The following is an 18,949-nucleotide window of genomic DNA, read 5'->3' on the forward strand; positions in this document are numbered from 1 at the left end:
CACTGTATGAACTCCCAGTTAACCTTCGATTCGACAGATACGCTCTGACCACCATTTGGTCATTTGTCTTAAATACCCTCAGGATCAAACAGTGTCTAGTAAAGTCTTTGGAAGTTGTTAGTATGTTAAAGGAATGGGAGATATTGATGTGGCTGAGGGAAGGATCGTCCTTTTTGCTGACCCTCCAGTTGGCCATCAAGGACATGGCTGAATTCTCTCTCAGGATTGCCATGAGGAAATCCTGAGATTTCGCCCTCTGCCATGCAACCAGACTCCCTGTGGCCCTGTGTCAACCCTCTGCATCAGGGTGGAGTTTGCTCCATCACAAAGCCTATTCGGTAAACAAAACCAGCTCCAATCTGGAGCAAATACCAGGGAACTGTAACTCCCACAGGTTAGAGTTGCATTGTAAGGCTTTCCCAGAGTTCATCAGCCTTTCCTTCAATCCTTGCACTCTGATTGTATTCACTCAGGGCCCACTGGAAGCCTGGGGCCTGTTTTATTGACTCCCTCAGTCAAGGGGTGGATTAGCCACAGTAAAAGGGATAAGGTGGTACATCTGGGTGAGGTGCTCTTCAGAGAGTCCATGCAGAAGTCGGAAGAAACAAGAGAACCCTGGGTCTAGCTGCTGGAATGAGGCAAGCAGTCATTATGGTCCACTGTTCACTGCATGAGTCAATAAAGCTGGGTGTGAATAGTGTCCCATGTTGGCCAAGCTGGTAGGGAGTCTCAGGACACAACACAAAGGGGTTTTGTGAAGTCACTGCAGGAATGTCCCAACCCAGCAATCGGGATCTCAAATTCTGCAACTCTCAACCCTCCAGTAGAATCCCCAGTTCATAGATTAGATTACTTAGTGTGGAAACAGGCCCTTCGGCCCAACAAGTCCACACCGACCCGCCAAAGCGCAACCCACCTAGATCCATTCCCCTACATTTGCCCCTTCACCTAACACTACGGGCAATCCCACTGGACACCGTTTGATCCTGAGTGTAGTGTTCAAGGTCTGGGTGGGTTGCGCTTCGGTGGGTCGGTGTGGACTTGTTGGGCCGAAGGGCCTGTTTCCACTAAGTAATCTAAAAAAACCTTATCCAGTTATTAAAAACATGCACTTGTTAGTTTTAAAAAGGGGGAAAGGCTAAGGTTCCAAGGGGTTTGTCATGGTGGATGGTGAAATGGGAGACTTGAATGACAATGCACAGTGTAAAATTCAGTGGCATTCCATCCACAACAGCAATGGAGGCTGTTTTCTCTCTCAAAGTGACTCATCTTTGGAGCTCCCTTCCCTAGACAGTAGTGAAGGCAAAGGCATTGAATACATTGGAGGGGTAGGGAGTTGAAGCTTTCACAAATGATGGAGTGCTCACACCTACAAGGGCTTCTCCTAGTTTGTATTTTGAATTTCCAGCGTCAAAAGGTGTAAAGTTGGAAAAGCAGGGTAGGTCAGGCAGCATCTCAGGAGCAGGAGAATCAACATTTCGAGCAAAAGCCCTTCATCAGGAAGGTGGAGGGGAGGGAAGAGGACAGAGATAAATAGGAGGGTGGGGTGGGTTGGGGGGTAGCTGGGAAGGTGATAGATACAGTGGGAGGTGAAGGTGATAGGTCAGAGAGGAGGGTGGAGCAGATCGGTGGGAAGGAAGATGGACAGGTAGGACAGGCCATGAGGGCAGTGCCAAATTGGAGGGTTGGATTTGGGATGAGGAAGGGGGAGGGGAGATTTGGAAACTGGTGAAGTCGATGTTGATGCAGTGTGGCTGAAAGGTCCCAAGGCGAAAGACGAGGTGTCCTTCCTCCAATTGGTGAGTGGCTTTGATTCGGCGGGGAAGGAAGCCTGTCGTTGGGGAGAGTGTGTGGGGGAGCGCGGTGGGGCCTGAAGTGGTTGGCCACAGGGCGGGGGGGGTTGTTTGGTGAGTTTGTTCCTTGAACCTCTCCACAAGTTGGCGTCCCTGATGTAGAGGAGACCACATCAAGAGTAACAGACGCAGTAGGTGAGATGGATGGACGTGCAGGAAAATCTTCGCCAGATTTAAAATGATCCCTTAGGTCCATGGACGAGGATGGGGGGGTTCTCTCATTTCCTCCATTTTGAATTTCCAGTCACCAGTGTTTTGGTTTTTGTTCATAGAAGTTTCTTTTTAATGCTTTCTCAGAATGTGGGTGTCACTGGCCTGGGCAATGTTCAGCACCCACCCTGAGCTGCCCTAGAGACAGACAGCACTGTAATAGAACAAGTCAGAACAAGACAATGTGAACTAGCCAAGTACCACAAACCAAGGCACTAAAGCAAGGCTTCAAGTGAGTGGAATTGAAGGAACTGAGTATAAGACAGAAAACGGTGCTGGGGAAATGAATGGGATTGAAGGCTGACAGATCACCAAGGCCTAATAATGTACATCCCAGAGTACTAAAGGAAGGGGCCCGGAAAATATTGGATACATTTCTGATCGTTTTCCAAAATTCTACAGACTCTGGAGCAATTCCTACAGATTGGAGGGTGGAAAATACAACCCCAAAATTCATAGAGGGAGAGAAAACACAGAATGACGGACCAGTTAGCCTATCAATGGGGACAATGCTGGAGTCTACAATAAAAGAAGTGATAACAAAATTTGAAAAGCACTAATGGGATTGGACAAAGTCAGCGTGGATTTATGAAAGGCAAATCATGATGAACAAACTGACTGGTGTTGTTTGAGGCTGTAACTAGTCACCGAGACAAGGGACAGCCAGAGGGTGTGGTGTTTCCGAAGAGTTTTGATAAGGTTTCTCATCAGAGGGAAGTGGGTAAAGGTAAAAGTCCATGGGATGGGAGTAATGTATGAGCACGGATTGAGAACTGGAAACAGACAGGAAACCGAGAATGAGAATAAATGGGAGGTTTCCCTGAGGGTGACAGGCATTGACTCGTGAGGGCCGTGTTTCAGCCTCAGCTGTTCACAATAAACAATAATGACCTGGGTCAGGGAACCAAATGCAGCCTTTCCCAATTTGCTGAGAACAGAAACTGGGCAGGATTGGGAGGAGCATGCAAGGAGACTTCACAGAGATTGAGACAAGCTGAGGGAATGGGCAAGCAGCTAAATGTGATGTTATATCCTTCATTGTGGAAAACACAAAGGAAGAGTGTTATTTAAATGGTGTACATCGGGAAATGTGGATGTACAAAGGGATCTTGGTGTCTGTGTAAACCAATTAAAGCAGACAGGCAGGTGCAGCAAGCAATTAGAAAGGCAAATGGTACGTTAGCCTTCATTGTTACAGGATTCGAATTCAATAATCCGGAATGTCTTACTGCAGTTAGACAGGGCTTGGCCGAGACCACACCTGGAATACTGCATGCGGTTTTGGCCTCTCTCTCCGAGAGAGGATATTCTTGTCAGAGGAAGTGCAGTGAAGCTTCTACTGGGCTGATACCCAGGGATGTCCTACGAGGAGAGAGTGGTTTAACTGGGCCTGTATTCACTAGAGTTTTGGAGGATGAGGGGGATCGAGTTAAACATCTGATGTTCTAACAGGGCTGGACAGACTAGATACAGGGAGGAAGTTTCCCCCCAGGGTGTGGGATCTACAACCAGGTGTCAGAGTCTCAGGATATGGGGTAAGCGATTTCGCACTGAGACAAGGAAACATTACTACACTCAGAGGGTAGTGAATCTGTGGAATGTTCTCCCATGGAAGGCTATGGAGGCCAAGTCACTGAGTTTATACAAGAAAGAGGCCGTGCTGATAATGAATGGTGGAGCAGGCTCAACAGGCTGAATGGCCTACTCCCAAACCTTGTCACATTTTACACAACTTAAACAGTTCATCACAACAACTCCACTTATACCCAGAAACTTGGTAGCCAAGCCATTACCCTCAGGGCAACTGGGCCCTGCACCGGGAGCATCAGGGCATACCTGATGATCTTCACTTATTTACTCTGGCTCACAGAGGGAGAGCCAATCCTGTGGGCCCCACAAACAGGGAGAAACAGCTTCATTCATCCAATCTTCCTCCCTGTCCCGGTTTTCGCGGTCGTCAGTCACTGGACAGTGATCAGGAGCAGGAACCCTGGCTGATTTCCTGAGGTATCCAAGGGAGAGAGTGAATGATAAGGAGAAGCGGGATGATGCTGAGTAGGTACCTCTAAGTCCTTCGATTGCCTCAGTTCAGAGAGCTCAGAAAGAAACTAAACATTGCAGATACAGAAGCAGTAACTGTATTGACTCTAGATAACTAATGAGTCACCTGTTTAAACATCAGCAGCTCAGGAATAAAATACTGGCCAATCCAGCCTCAGCAGTCCCAACCTTCCCATTGCCGTTCATGTACACAGGGTTGCTATTACACTGCACACTCTCTTGTTAAACAGTGATACATTTTAATTATACAATTCACCACTTCACCCCATCCCAGCAATCAACAAATGGCCACCCCTGATTTATAAACCAGACAGCTTCACCTAATGAGGCAAACCCTTTACTAAATTATTCAACACCATCCCCCACCCTCTCCATGGCCTAATATCAATCCCCTCTCTTTAGTTTTGTCAGTCAGCTGTAAGTGAGAGTGAGACACTGATGTACAGTAAAACCCATAATTACAGAATCCAGACAGCATGTAAATCTGTGATCCTGTAGCTGTGTAAATGTTTTGTGGGACCTGGCTCTCTGTGGTGTTACACAGACTAACACAGTAGCATCAAATCCATGGCCTTCGGAACTCTCCACAACAACCTGAAATTAGTGACTCCTCCTCAACCAATCAGACTGAGGAGACAGTTTCAACATCACAGTCCAAACACTCCAATTTTATAATGCCTACCCAACTTTTACAATTGACAAAGTCCTGTATGACAGACTGATTAATAAAACAGGGTTGGGATCGAAGGGAGTGTAGCAAGCTGGATAGAGAATCAGTGCAGTGGCAGGGAATGAAAGGCAATGGTTGGTGGTGTTTAATAACTGCAAGGCTGGTTCAAGAGGCATTCACTGGGGCTCCGTAATACATCTGCTCCTTTTGTACTATTTATTAATAACTTTGACATAATCAAGAAGTTTGCAGACGACACAAAGACTGGCTGCATGGTCAATAATGAGGACAGAATCTGGAGACTGCAGGAAGATATCAATTGGGTGGACAGAAAAGTGGCAGATGGAGTTCAGCTGGGAGTAGTGCAAGGTGATGCATTCGGAAAGGTCAAATCAGATAGAGAAATCCAAAATGAACAGAGAGAAAGTGAGGGGACTGGAGTAAATATCCACAGATCCCTGAGGATCACAGGGAAGGTCATGACGATGTTTTGGAAGATAAATCTTGTTGTATTATTAAAAAATGGCTGGACAGCTGGTTTGTGATGCAGGGCATTGCCAACCGCCTGTTTATCCCATGAAGGGGTCGGTTGGTCTCTTTCTCTCTCCCCATGGCGATTTTACCTTTTGAATATATCGCAAGGAGGTTATGCTGGAATTGTCACCTCATCACAGAAAGGGTGTCAACAAACTATACAGATACAGAGGAGATTGAGGAGGTTGCCAGGACTGGAAATTTGTCACTAAGGAAGCAATATTCTGACAGTCATATCCACTGAATCAGACTGTTCAGACAATATCCCAGACCCCATCATCCCCATCCCTGGATATGTCCTGTTCCACTGTCAGGACAGACCCAGTAGAGGTGGCAGTAGCACTGTGGTATAGTGGGAGGGAGCTGCCCCGGGAGTCCTCAACATTGACTCTGCTTCCTATGAAGTCTCATAGCTTCAGATTAAACGTGGGCAAAGAAACCTCCTGTTCATTACCATGTATCATCCTCCCTCAGTTGATGCATCAATACTCCATGTTGAACCTTGCTATGAGTAAACACTGAGGGTGGCAACGACACAATGTACTCTGGGTGGGGGATTTCAACATTCATCACTGAGGGGGGCTTGGCAGCAGAACTAGAGCGAGCTGGTCAGGTCCTAAAGACATAGCTGCGAGACTTGCTGCCCCTCCACCCAGCCAAGCTGTTCCAGTGCAGCTACAATACTGGCATCTACCTGACAATGTGGCATCAAGGAGCCCAAGCAAAATGGGAATCAATGAGTATCGGGGGGCAAGCTCTCCAGTGGTTAGAGTCATACTTGGCAAATGGGAAGACGGTTGTGGTTGTTGGAGGTCAGTCATCTCAGCTCCAGGACATCTCTGCAGGAGTTCCTCAGGGTAGTGTCCTAGACCCAACCATCTTCAGCTGCTTCAATGACCTTCCCTCCATCAGGAGGTGGGAATGATTGCACAATGTTCAGCACCATTCACAACTCCTCAGATACTGAAGCAGTCCATGTTCAAATGCAACAAGATCTGGACAATATCCAGGCTTGGGCCGACAAGTGGCAAGTAACATTCATACCACACGAATGCCAGGCAATGACCATCACCAATGAGAGACAATCTAAGCACCACCTCTCAACATTTAATGGTGTTACCATCACTGAATCCCCCACTGTCAACATCCTGGGGGTGATCATTAACCAAAAGCTCAACTGGACTCACCACGTAAACACAGTGGCTACAAGAGCAGGTCTGAGGCTAGGAATCCTGTAGTGAGTAACTCACCCCCTGGCACTCCAAAGCCTGACCCCCATCAATCAGGCACAAGTCAACAGTATGATGGAATACTTCCCACTTATTGGAGCTGCACCCATCCAGACAATCAAGCAGCTTGATACCATCCAGGACAAAGCAGCCTGCTTGGTTGGTAACACATCCAGTCCCTCCACCACCCACACTCAGTAGCAGCAGTGTGTACCATCTACAAGATGCACTGAAGAAACTCACCAAAGATCCTCAGGCAGCACCTTCCAAACCCACTACCACTTCCATCTAGAAGGGGAAGGACAGCAGGTACATGGGAACAGCCCCCCTTCAAACCACTCACTGTTCTGACTTGGAAATATATCACTGTTTCTTCACTGTCACTGGATCAAAATCATGGAATTCCCTCCCTAACAGCTTTCTGGGTCTATGTAACATTGAAATAGTATTTAGATGTGAACTTGTGATGCCAAAGTGTACAAGGTTATGGGTAAACTGTTGAACAATGAGATTAGAATAGTGAGGTGATTGACTTGTTATTGACTGGTGCAGGTACAATGGGCTGAAGGGTCTTTTTCTGTGCTATAGATCTCTCTGATTCTCCATGGCTACCTACACCAAATAAACTACAGCAGTTCAAGAGAACACCTCACCACCACCTTCTCAAGGGCAACTAGGGATGGACATTAAATGGTTCCCTGCTCACATGTACCATTAATAAATAAACACTCAGCTTTCCTCACTGTGATTCAGAATCTCACATAAAATTGCTTCAGAATTCTCTCCAGCACATGAGTACTCAGCTCTCCTATTTACTGCCTGATCTCTATCTGGTACCGTCCCTCAACCCCTTTCACATTTATACAATCACAATGCACAGGCAGTGGCCCTCACCCCAACACCCCCCCCCCCCCAGACAGACAGACAGACAGAGAGAGAGACACACACAGAGAAAGAGAGAGATACACCCCCCCCCCCCCGAGAGACACACAGCCAGAGACAGACAGACCCCCCCCCCGAGACAGACAGACAGACCCCCCCCCCAGAGACAGACAGACCCCCCCCCCAGAGACAGACAGACCCCCCCCCCCCCAGAGACAGACAGACCCCCCCCCCCCAGAGACAGACAGACCCCCCCCCCCCCCCAGAGACAGACAGACCCCCCCCCCCCAGAGACAGACAGACCCCCCCCCCCCCCCAGAGACAGACAGACCCCCCCCCCCCCCCAGAGACAGACAGACCCCCCCCCCCCCCAGAGACAGACAGACCCCCCCCCCCCCCAGAGAGAGACACAGACAGGCCCCCCCAGGGGCAGACTGGATCATTGCAGTGACCGTGCGGTCGGTCAGAATCTACCGGAAAGTGGCTGGAGACGATTCAATCCCGAAACCCCGGGATCCCCCCGATCCCCGGGCCACTGACCTTACGGAAATGGCTGCTGTCCCCGGATGGACTGGTCGAATGGCCGCTGGTCCGGAGGGTGTCGGTCATCGTGGGATCGACTCTGGATCCCGGATCGCTCTGTCCGCGGGGTCCTGGGTCCGGGTCAGCCCGTCCCGGTAGATCCCTGTCTCCGGGTCGATGCCCCGCTCCACTGGAGCCGGGTTCGCTCTGTCCGCCCGGTCCGGGGTCCGGGGTCCGGGGTCCGGGGTCCGGGGTCCGGGGTCTGGGGTCTGGGGTCTGGGGTCTGGGTCAGCCCGTCCCGGTAGATCGTATCTGTGTCTCTGGGTCGATCCCCGCTCCACTGGAGCCGGGTTCGCTGCTGGATCCCTTTAAAACCTCAGCCCGGGATCCGCCCCCTCCCCGTCAAACAACCAATCACAGGCGGAGAGACCAGATCCCCAGGACAGAGCAAACATTCATCAAAGATCGGCGACTGATCCCCCCCAGATCCCCCCCCAGATCCCAACCTCAGTAAATCCACCAATCAGCACCCAGTCATCCCGTGATCCGGCTGTAATCTTATCCTGAAACTGAAGCCTTGTTCTGGAATCAATCAACTGGGAACAGGATCGACCCCATTCCCAGGATCGACCCCATTCCGAGAGTCTACCCCATTCCCAGGATCGACCCCATTCCCAGGATCGACCACATTCCCAGAGTCTACCCCATTCCCAGGATCGACCCCATTCCCAGGATCGACCCCATTACCAGAGTCTACCCCATTCCCAGGATCGACCCCATTCCCAGGATCGACCCCATTCCGAGAGTCTACCCCATTCCCAGGATCGACCCCATTCCCAGGATCGACCCCATTCCGAGAGTCTACCCCATTTCCAGAGTCTACCCCATTCCCAGGAACTACTCCATTCCCAGAATCTGCCCCTCCCCCAGAATCTGCCCCTCCCCAGAATCTGCCCCTCCTCCAGAATCTACCCCATTCCCATGGTCTGCCCACCGAACAGGGTCTTTCCCAGAGTATCTCCTGGGATGCTTTATTTAGTGACTTCCATTAAACCAAAACTCCATAATGTACTTGCAGCCTCTCCTAGACATTATAAAGTGTGGTCATAGCTGTAATATAACGAACTGGGCCAACTAATCTGTGCAAAGCAAGATTCTACAATGACAGACTGAAAGGAATTGTACATTTATGTGAATGTTGAGGGAGAAATGTTTCAGGCAGAATTTTCCCTGCTCATCCCCAAACCAGCCCAATGTCAGTGTTTACAGGTATCTCACAGGGAAAGGTTCAGGATGGAGTTGTCACCATGCATCAGTTCGGGTAGCTCCAGCTGAAGACAGACTTTCTGGTGATGTTGTCTGGAGTGAGGCATCAGCCCACACAGTACATGGTGATTGTTAGTACAGTCCAATTAACAACTCCGGTCACCCAATGTGTACTAGCTCTGACAGCATAGTATAGAGATAGCTTCACTCTGTATCTAACCCCGTCCTGGGAGTGTTTGATGAGGACAGTGTAGAGAGAGCTTTACTCTGTATCTAACCCAATGCTGTCCCTGTCTTGGAAGTGTTTGATGGAGGACAGTGTAGAGAGAGCTTTACTCTGTATCTAACCCCGTGCTGTTCCTGTCCTGGGAGTGTTTGTTGGGGACAGTGTAGAGAGAGCTTTACCTGTATCTAACCCAATGCTGTCCCTGTCTTGGAAGTGTTTGATGGAGGACAGTGTAGAGAGAGCTTTACCTGTATCTAACCCAATGCTGTCCCTGTCTTGGGAGTGTTTGGTGGGGACAGTGTAGAGGAAGCTTTACTCTGTATCTAACCCCGTGCTGGCCCTGTCCTGCAAGTGTTTGATGGAGGACAGTGTAGAGAGAGCTTTACTCTGTATCTAATCCCATGTTGTCCCTATGCATGGAGTGCTTGATGGGGACAGTGCAGAGGGAGCTTCACTCTGTATCTAACCCCGTACTGTCCCTGTCCTGGGAGTGTTTGATGGGGACAGTGCAGAGGGAGCTTTACTCTGTATCTAACCCCGTACTGTCCCTGTCCTGGGAGTGTTTGATGGGGACAGTGCAGAGGTAGCTTTACTCTGTATATAACCCCGTGCTGTCCCTGTCCTGCAAGTGATGGAGGACAGTGTAGATGGAGCTTTACTCTGTATCTAATCCCATGCTGTCCCTGTCCTGCGAGTGTTTGATGGAGGACAGTGTAGAGAGAGCTTTACTCTGTATCTAACCCCGTGCTGTCCCTGTCCTGGGAGTGTTTGATGGAGGATAGTGTAGAGAGAGCTTTACATTGTATCTAACCCCATGCTGTCTCTGTCCTGGGATAAATGCGAGGTGATGCATTTTGGAAGGTCAAATTTGAAAGCTGAGTACAGGATTAAGGATAGGATTCTTGGCAGTGTGGAGGAACAGCAGGATCTTGGTGTGCAGGTACATAGATCCCTTAAAATGGCCAACCAAGTGGACAGGGTTGTTAAGAAAGCATTTGGTGTTTTGGCTTTCATTAACAGGGAGATTGAGTTTAAGAGTTGTGAGATCTTGTTGCAGCTCTATAAAACTTTGGTTAGACCACACTTGGAATACTGTGTCCAGTTCTGGTCGCCCTATTATAGGAAAGATGTGGATGCTTTGGAGAGGGTTCAGAGGAGGTTTACCAGGATGCTGCCTGGAATGGAGGGCTTATCTTATGAGGAGAGGTTGACTGAGCTCGGACTTTTTTCATTGGAGAAAAGGAGGAGGAGAGGGGACCTAATTGAGGTATACAAGATAATGAGAGGCATAGATAGAGTCGATAGCCAGAGACTATTTCCCAGGGCAGATATGGCTAACACAAGGGGTCATAGTTTTGAGCTGGTTGGAGGAAAGTATAGAGGGGATGTCAGAGGCGGGTTCTTTACACAGAGAGTTGTGAGAGCATGCAATGCGTTGCCAGCAGCAGTTGTGGAGACAAGGTCATTGGGGACATTTAAGAGACTGTTGGACATGCATATGGTCACAGAAATTTGAGGGTTTGTACATTAGGTTTACTTTACATGAGGATCAATGGTTGGCACCACATCGTGGGCTGAAGGACCTGTTCTGTGCTGTACTGTTCTATGTTCTATGTTCTAACCCCATGCTGTCCCTGTCCTGGGAGTGTTTGATGGAGAACAGTGTAGAGAGAGCTTTACTCTGTGTCTAACCCTGTGCTGTCCCTACCCTGGGAGTGTTTGATGGGGACAGTGTAGAGGGAACTTTACTCTGTATCTAACCCTATGCTGTCCCTGTCCTGGGAGTGTTTGATGGGAGACAGTGTAGAGAGAGATTTACTCTGTATCTAACCCTGCGCTGTCCCTGTCCTGGGACTGTTTGATGGGGACAATGTAGAGAGAGCTTTACTCTGTATGTAACCCCGTACTATCCCTGCGTTGGGAGTGTTTGATGGGAACAGGATGATACATGCAGTTTAAAATGAGTGTGTCCTTGCCAATTGTACTCATTTCCTCTCCAGTTTTATTGTCCCACTGAGCAAGACCATAATCCCCTGTCCAAGTGAAATAATGTAGTTTACAGAACTCCTCATTCAGTACCGTTGGCTCCGTGCTGTACTCAGTGTCTGTTTAGCTGTGAGCTTGTATTCCAGTCAGAAAGGACAGCTTTGAAATTCAAATAATGATGTGTCATGGTTGTAAGTACCTGAGTGTGCTATTCTGGGCCTATCCAGTTTCTTTCACTCTAAGCCTCTGGCCAAGGTGCTGGAGGAATTTGTTTTGTTGAAAGCAGGTTGTCAGGGAGTTACAGTTCACGAGGTAAAAACAATGACTGCAGATGCTGGAAACCAGATTCTGGATTGGTGGTGCTGGAAGAGCACAGCAGTTCAGGCAGTGTCCAAGGAGCTTCGAAATCGACGTTTCGGGCAAAAGCCCTTCATCAGGAATAAAGCCAGTTACAGTTCACGTCCTCTCAGCAGAGAGGGAATTCCACTCCAGAGAATACTGTGGTGATCATTTCCTGTGTAATTACTGAGGAACGTTCCTGGAACTGACAGAGGTCGGTCTGCCTCCTGAGTTGGTTCTGTCAGTCATTGGACAGTGACTGATTTGCACCCAAATTACATTTCTCTTCCTTGGTCCATGATTCAGTGGGCTCCTCTGGTGCAATGGTAATGTCCCTACCTCTAAGCCAGGAGGCCTGGGTTTAAGTCCCACCTACTTCTGCAATGTATAATAACATCTCTGAACAGGTTGATTAGAAAATAGTTTTTTTCTCAGTGTGAAGATAGTGGCTGTTTGTTAACTTCGCTGGAATAGTAATCTACGACCCACACTAAAGGACTGGGAAAGTGGGATTGAACCCCACTGTAGCAACTGGTGAAATCTGAATTCAGTAAAAATTTGGGGGGAGAAACGATGGCTGAGAAAACACTACCAATTGTCAGAAAAACCCATCTGGTTCACAAATGTCCTTTAGGAAAGGGAATCTGCCATCCTTATCTGGTCTGGCCTACATGTGACTCCATACTGGATTAGTGGTGCTGGAAGAGCACAGCAGTTCAGGCAGCATCCAACGAGCAGCGAAATCGACGTTTCGGGCAAAAGCCCTTCATCAGGATGAAGGGCTTTTGCCCGAAACATCGATTTCACTGCTCGTTGGATGCTGCCTGAACTGCTGTGCTCTTCCAGCACCACTAATCCAGTATTTGGTTTTCAGCATCTGCAGTCATTGTTTTTACCTACATGTGACTCCAGACCCACTCTTCATTGCCCTCTGGGCAATTGGAGATGGGTAATGAATGCTAGCTTGGGGCTACAGGCGTTGGTGACAATGACAGGGAGATCTCAGGCAGAGATCTCAAAACGAAGCAGAGAATTATAAACACTCTGTTATCTAACTATTGGCTACCTCATTCTCCCTGTCTGTAGGGTGAGGTAAAGGAACACTGTACATAATCACAGTGTCACATTCGAACCCAAGCTGAGGTTCTGACCTTATTTTCACACTGTTACTCAGACCAGCTACAGTCACCCACTGAACATGCCTCAAACTCTTTCCCACACAATAACTTCCCTGTAGGTTTGGCCACCATCCCACAGTCAACACTCCGCAAACTAGAGACAACCCAAAACCCACTGAAAATGTCCTCTCCTCTCATCCTCCTTTCACCCTCCTTCACAGATTCCTCACCTCACCCTGCCCTCTCCTCACTCTCCCTAACTCTCTTCTCACTCTACCGTCCCTTCCCCTCCCCTCACTCTCTGTGCTCTTTAATCTAATCTCAGTCAGAAAATGTGTTGATTTTAAAATTCTGATCTTTGTTTACAATCTCTCCCAATCGTTGTAAGTTGTTTAACCCCATAGCCCTCTGAGATATCTACAATCCTTATTTTCTGCCCTCTTGAGTATCCTCCCTCTTGAGTCTCCCCCCACAATCGATGGAGCTTTGGCCACTGTCCCAGCTCCAACCACTGGAATTCCCTCCCTCCACCTCTCCCTCTCACTCTCTCCATTTCTCTCCCCCTCTTCACCCTCCCATTCAACCCCTCCATCTTCTCCTTCCTCCATCTTCTCTCTCTCTCCACCTCTCCCCATCTTACTTGCCCCCACCCCCTCTCCCTCTTCCCCTCCCTTCCCTGTTCCATCTCTCCCCTCTCCCCTTACTTTCGACCTTTGGGAGACCCTGAAAACCTATTTTCTGACTAATCTTTTGGTCATATAATTAATAGTTTAATAGTTTTATAATCTCAGAATTGTTACAGTGCATGAAAAGGCCATTCAGTCCATCATTTTAAGAGAATGGACAAATTCAAAGGTCTGTATCTTTGAACTATGAGAGTTACATGGGGAGAATAAAGCTGGGAACATTACACGGGGAGAGTGAAGCTGTGAGAGTTACACGGGGACAGTGAAGAATCATAGAATCTCTACAGTGTGGAAACAGGCCCCTCACCCCAACCAGTCCACACTGACTCTCTGAAGAGTATCCCATCCAGACCCTTTTCCCTACCTTATTACTCTACATTTACCCCTGACTAATGCACCTAACCTACTCATCTCTTAACACTATGAGAAATCCACCCTAACCTGCACATCTTTGGATTGTGGGAGGAAACCGGAGCACCCGGAAGAAACCCACTCAGACACTGGGAGAATGTGCAAACTCCACACAGACAGTCACCTGAGGCTGGAATCGAACTCGGGTCCCTGGTACGGTGAGGCAGCAGTGCTAACCACTGAGCCACCGTGCTGGGAGATTTACATAGAGAGAGTGGAGCTGTGGTGATTTACATATTGTGTAGCAAATCTAAGATCTGGTTTGGGTAGAGTTGATGAAAATTTCAGTAAGAACATTAGCATTTGATGACGCAGGATAACCAGCTCAACAATGACTTAACATAGCAGGGGGCCATTCAGCCCATTGAACCTGTGGCTCCCTCTGAAAGAGCTTTCCAATTTGTTGTCGTGGCCCAGCAATTGTTTCCTTTTTGAAGGAAATATCAAACCAATGAGATTGTACAAAAACACTCTTTGATGCTGCCAAAAGCTACGGTTGCAAAGATGTATCAGAACCCTGAGGTATTTATAGACATTTTTTTCCCTCTTTTAATTCCTAAACTGTGTGTCTTTTTAAAAGAGAACAATGACAGGAGAAATCCTGCACCAGTAAAGTCAGCGACAGTCTGGAAAAAATTGCATGTGACACTTTGGAATGTAACATCTGTGAAAGGTCAGTGACACAGGGAAAGGTCTAATAAGAACAGATATTGAGGGGCAGACTATGTCCCTGGCCAAGATTAGACTGTTGCTGGAAAAGCACAGCAGGTTCAGGCAGCATCTGAATCTTCCTGATGAAGGGCTTTTGCCCAAAACGTCGATTTTTTTCCTGCTCCTCAGATGCTGCCTGACCTGCTGTGCTTTTTCAGCACCACACTCTCAACTCTGATCTCCAGCATCTCCAGTCCCCACTTCTGCCAATGTCCCTGGCCACTCAGCAGACATGCACCTCTCGCACACATCTGCTTTACTCTCCAACAATAGATAGGACTGGGGTTAAAAACTGACTGCAGCATTAATCAGTGTGTGTTAATGGCCAGACACCCCAGTGTGTCAGCCATTTAAACACCCTTGGATTGCAGGGAAAACAGATGGTGAGGAAGCTGCACACTCGAATTGCTGCCAGCTGGTTCAGAAGGAATTGGGACAAAAAAATTTCAATCAGTCGAACAAACCAAGAATCTTGAGATCACATGATCAACTGGCAACCTGAACTCTGCTGGCGTTTTCACAAATAGTTGTGATGTCTTTGTATTTTAACTTCATGAGCAATTCAGAAACTGATCTGTACAGTTTCTGTTTTACTTTTTATATTTCTTTTTATATACTTTTTATACGCTTGTTTCCAGTCTGGGTTTACGTGCAATTCAATTACTCCTTGCATTTAGTAATTAGTAAACTCCCTTTTTTTGTGAACTCAGGTCCTTTTTGAGCACAAGTTTATTTGGATTTGGGAGAAATGTAAACAGAAGGAAAGGAATCTGTCTTTAAATGAGCCTCACTGTGACCAGCCAAACAGGGCGATGTCAGTAAAGAGGGGGAACCGGTTCATTCCTCCTCAGCCCAGAGTTTACCAATTTGGGGCATCTAGAATATAGGGAATTGGGGGAAATTGCTCAGAGATGGGTCATAACACGACATTCATTAACACTCTATGCGATGCGTGAGACAATGGGGCTGTTAGCGTCAAATAGTTTACTGCAAGGCTCCTGCTCCCAGTGGGTGTACACTCCCTTCCTACAAAGGACTGGTATAGATTTGGTGAGGGCCCAACATCAGATACAGCAATGATGCCTCTTAGAGTCAAATAGTACGCTGAAAAGTGGTGTCTGTGTGGTCAGTAGCAGGACGGGAAGAAGCAATGGCACTGGGGAGATGTCTGAAACTCCAGGGGGCAGCAAGGAACAAAAGAAACTACTGAAAGGAGCAACCTTGGACAAAAGGACTGGTACAGAATGTAATAAAGAGAGAGCAGATATAATCACAGACTGTTCCGAACAACACGGCTCCAATAGTGACAGCAGAATGGAAACATTAACTGTGGAATGTGGTCTGTCCAGCTCCAACAATGTCGATTCAGATGTCACCCTGATAGCTTGGAATTCTGCCCGACTACCTGAGTCAAAGGAACTGGAAATGTTCCTGTGGTCACAGCTCTCCCAGCTACCCACCCCTCAGTGCCCCAACACAATCTGGGCCAGAATGGACGGTCAGCTCCTGCCCCGGCCTGAGATTTGGGCCCTCTGAGCAATCCTTTGATAAATCCAATAGAAGAAACTGGGAAACAAGGCAAGAATGACACCCTGACCCAGCTGGTTAATGAACAAAACTACAAAGGCATGAGTCAGAAATCAGATGGAATACTCCCCACTTGCCAGGACAGGTGCAGCTCCAACAACATTCAAGAAGCTCGACACCATCCAGGGCAAAGCAGCTGCTTGATAGACAATAGACAATAGGTGCAGGAGTAGGCCATTCTGCCCTTCGAGCCTGCACCACCATTCAATATGATCATGGCTGATCATCCTTAATCAGTATCCTGTTCCTGCCTTATCTCCATAACCCTTGACTCCACTATCCTTGAGAGCTCTATCCAACTCTTTCTTAAATGAATCCAGAGACTGGGCCTCCACTGCCCTCTGGGACAGAGCATTCCACACAGCCACCACTCTCTGGGTGAAGAAGTTTCTCCTCATCTCTGTCCTAAATGGTCTACCCTGTATTTTTAAGCTGTGTCCTCTGGTTCGGCACTCACCCATCAGCGGAAACATGTTTCCTGCCTCCAGAATGTCCAATCCTTTAATAATCTTATACGTCTCAATCAGATCCCCTCTCAGTCTTCTAAACTCAAGCGTATACAAGCCCAGTCGCTCCAGTCTTTCAGTGTAAGGTAGTCCCGTCATATCCATTGGCACCATTTCCACAAACATCCCACACCCTCCACCACCGATGCTCAGGAACAGCAGTGTGTATTGTCTACAAGGTTTACAGCAGTTCAAGAATACAGCTCAATACCACCTTCCAAAGGGCAACTGAGGATGACAACTGAGTGACACCCAGGTCCCAAGATCAAAGTTATAAAGCAATTATCCCTCAAACAAGAGAATAAAAATAGACCATTGCTTAATTACACATGGTGTTTGTGGGATCTTACTGTGCACAAATTCTTGCATCATCACAGTCAGTCTTATCTGTAAACTGTTTTGGAACATCCAAAGGTAAACATAAGCGCTATACAACTCAACTTTTGTCCTTCATAGCAAACTCCTCATAGTCCCAAATCCTCCTTCTCCCAGGTCCTCGCAATATCACCAGAAAGTTGTGGAACAATTTAGAGATCTCAGGTTCATTCAGCAATGTTTAGCAATGTGACACAGTAATGAGGGAGTGCAGCACTATCGGAGGGTCAGCGCTGAGGGAGTGCCACACGGACAGAGGGTCAGTGCTGAGGGAGTGCTGTACTGTCAGAGGGTCAGCGCTGAGGGAGTGCCGCACTGTTGGAGTGTCAGTGCTGAGGGAGTGCCGCACTGTCAGAGGGTCAGTGCTGAGGGAGTGCCGCACTGTCAGAGGGTCAGCGCTGAGGGAGCGCCGAACTGTTGGAGGGTCACTGCTGAGGGAGCGCCGCACTGTCGGAGGGTCAGTGCTGAGGGAGTGCTGCACTGTCAGAAGGTCAGTGCTGAGGGAGTGGGCACTGTAGGAGGGTTAGTGCTGAGGGAGTGCCGCACTGTAAGAGGGTCAGAGCTGAGGGAGTGCTGCACTGTCGGAGGGTCAGTGCTCAGGGAGCACCGCAGTGTCAGAGGGTCAGTGCTGTGGGAGAGCCACTCCGTTGGAGGATCAGTGCTGAGGAAGTGCTGCACTATTGGAAGGTCAGTGCTGGGGGAGTGCCGCACTGACAGAGGGTCAGTGCTGAGGGAGTGTCGCACTGTCAGAGGGTCAGGGCTGAGGGAGTGTCGCACTGTCAGAGGGTCAGTGCTGAGCGACTGCCGCCTTGTCAGAGGGTCAGTGCTGAGGGAGTGCCGCACTGTCAGAGGGTCAGTGTTGAGGGAGAGCTGCACTGTCAGAGGGTCAGCGCTGAGGGATGTGTCGCACTGTCAGAGGGTCAGTGCTGAGGGAGTGCTGCACTGTTGGAGGGTCAGTGCTGCGGGGGTGTTGCACTATCGGAGGGTCAGTGCTGAGGGAGTGCCGCACTGTTGGAGGGTCAGCGCTAAGGGAGCGCCGCACTGTCAGAGGGTCAGTGCTGAGGGAGCGCCGCACTCTCGGAGGGTCAGCGCTGAGGAAGTGCCGCACTGTCAGAGGGTCAGTGCTGAGGGAGTGCCGCACTGTCAGAGGGTCAGTGCTAAGGGAGTGCCGCACTGTCAGAGGGTCAGTGCTGAGGGAGTGCCGCACTGTCGGAGGGTCAGTGCTGAGGGAGTGCCGCACTGTCAGAGGGTCAGTGCTGAGAGAGTGCTGCACTGTCAGAGGGTCAGTGCTGATGGAGTGCCGCACTGTTGGAGGGTCGGCGCTGAGGGAGTGCCGCACTGTCGGAGGGTCAGAGTTGAGGTAGCACCTCACTGTCAGAGGGTCAGTGCTGAGGGAGTGTCGCACTGTCAGATGGTCAGTGCTGAGGGACTGCCGCACTGTCGGAGGGTCAGTACTGAGGGAGTGCCGCACTGTCGGAGGGTCAGTGCTGAGGGAGTGCCGCACTGTCGGAGGGTCAATGCTGAAGGATTGCTGCACTGTCAGAGGGTCAGTGCTTAGGGAGCACCGCACTGTCAGAGGGTCAGTGCTGAAGGATTGCTGCACTGTTGGAGGGTCAGTGCTGAGGGAGTGCCGCACTGTCGGAGGGTCAGTGCTGAGGGAGTGCTGCACTGTCACAGGGTCAGCGCTGAGGGAGTGCCGCAATGTTGTAGGGTCAGCGCTGAGGGAGTGCCGCACTGTCGGAGGGTAAGCGCTGAGGGAGTGCCGCACTGTCGGAGG

The 18,949-nt window shown here is 49.1% G+C and overlaps 1 protein-coding gene across 1 annotated transcript in view; it reads right to left on the bottom strand.

Moving 5' to 3' along the window:
- The window catches only part of rhpn2 (rhophilin, Rho GTPase binding protein 2), a 62,561-nt gene extending 54,339 nt beyond the window's left edge, over positions 1-8,222 (bottom strand). The window contains exon 1 of the mRNA XM_072595775.1: positions 7,980-8,222. Coding sequence (XP_072451876.1) covers positions 7,980-8,048 — 69 coding nt within the window. The 5' untranslated portion in view covers positions 8,049-8,222. The remainder of the gene's footprint in view (positions 1-7,979) is intronic.
- Between the last annotated feature and the right edge of the window lie 10,727 nt (positions 8,223-18,949).

The sequence above is a fragment of the Chiloscyllium punctatum genome, chromosome 26 (genome assembly GCF_047496795.1).
Source record: "Chiloscyllium punctatum isolate Juve2018m chromosome 26, sChiPun1.3, whole genome shotgun sequence".
Taxonomy (NCBI): Eukaryota; Metazoa; Chordata; class Chondrichthyes; order Orectolobiformes; family Hemiscylliidae; genus Chiloscyllium; species Chiloscyllium punctatum.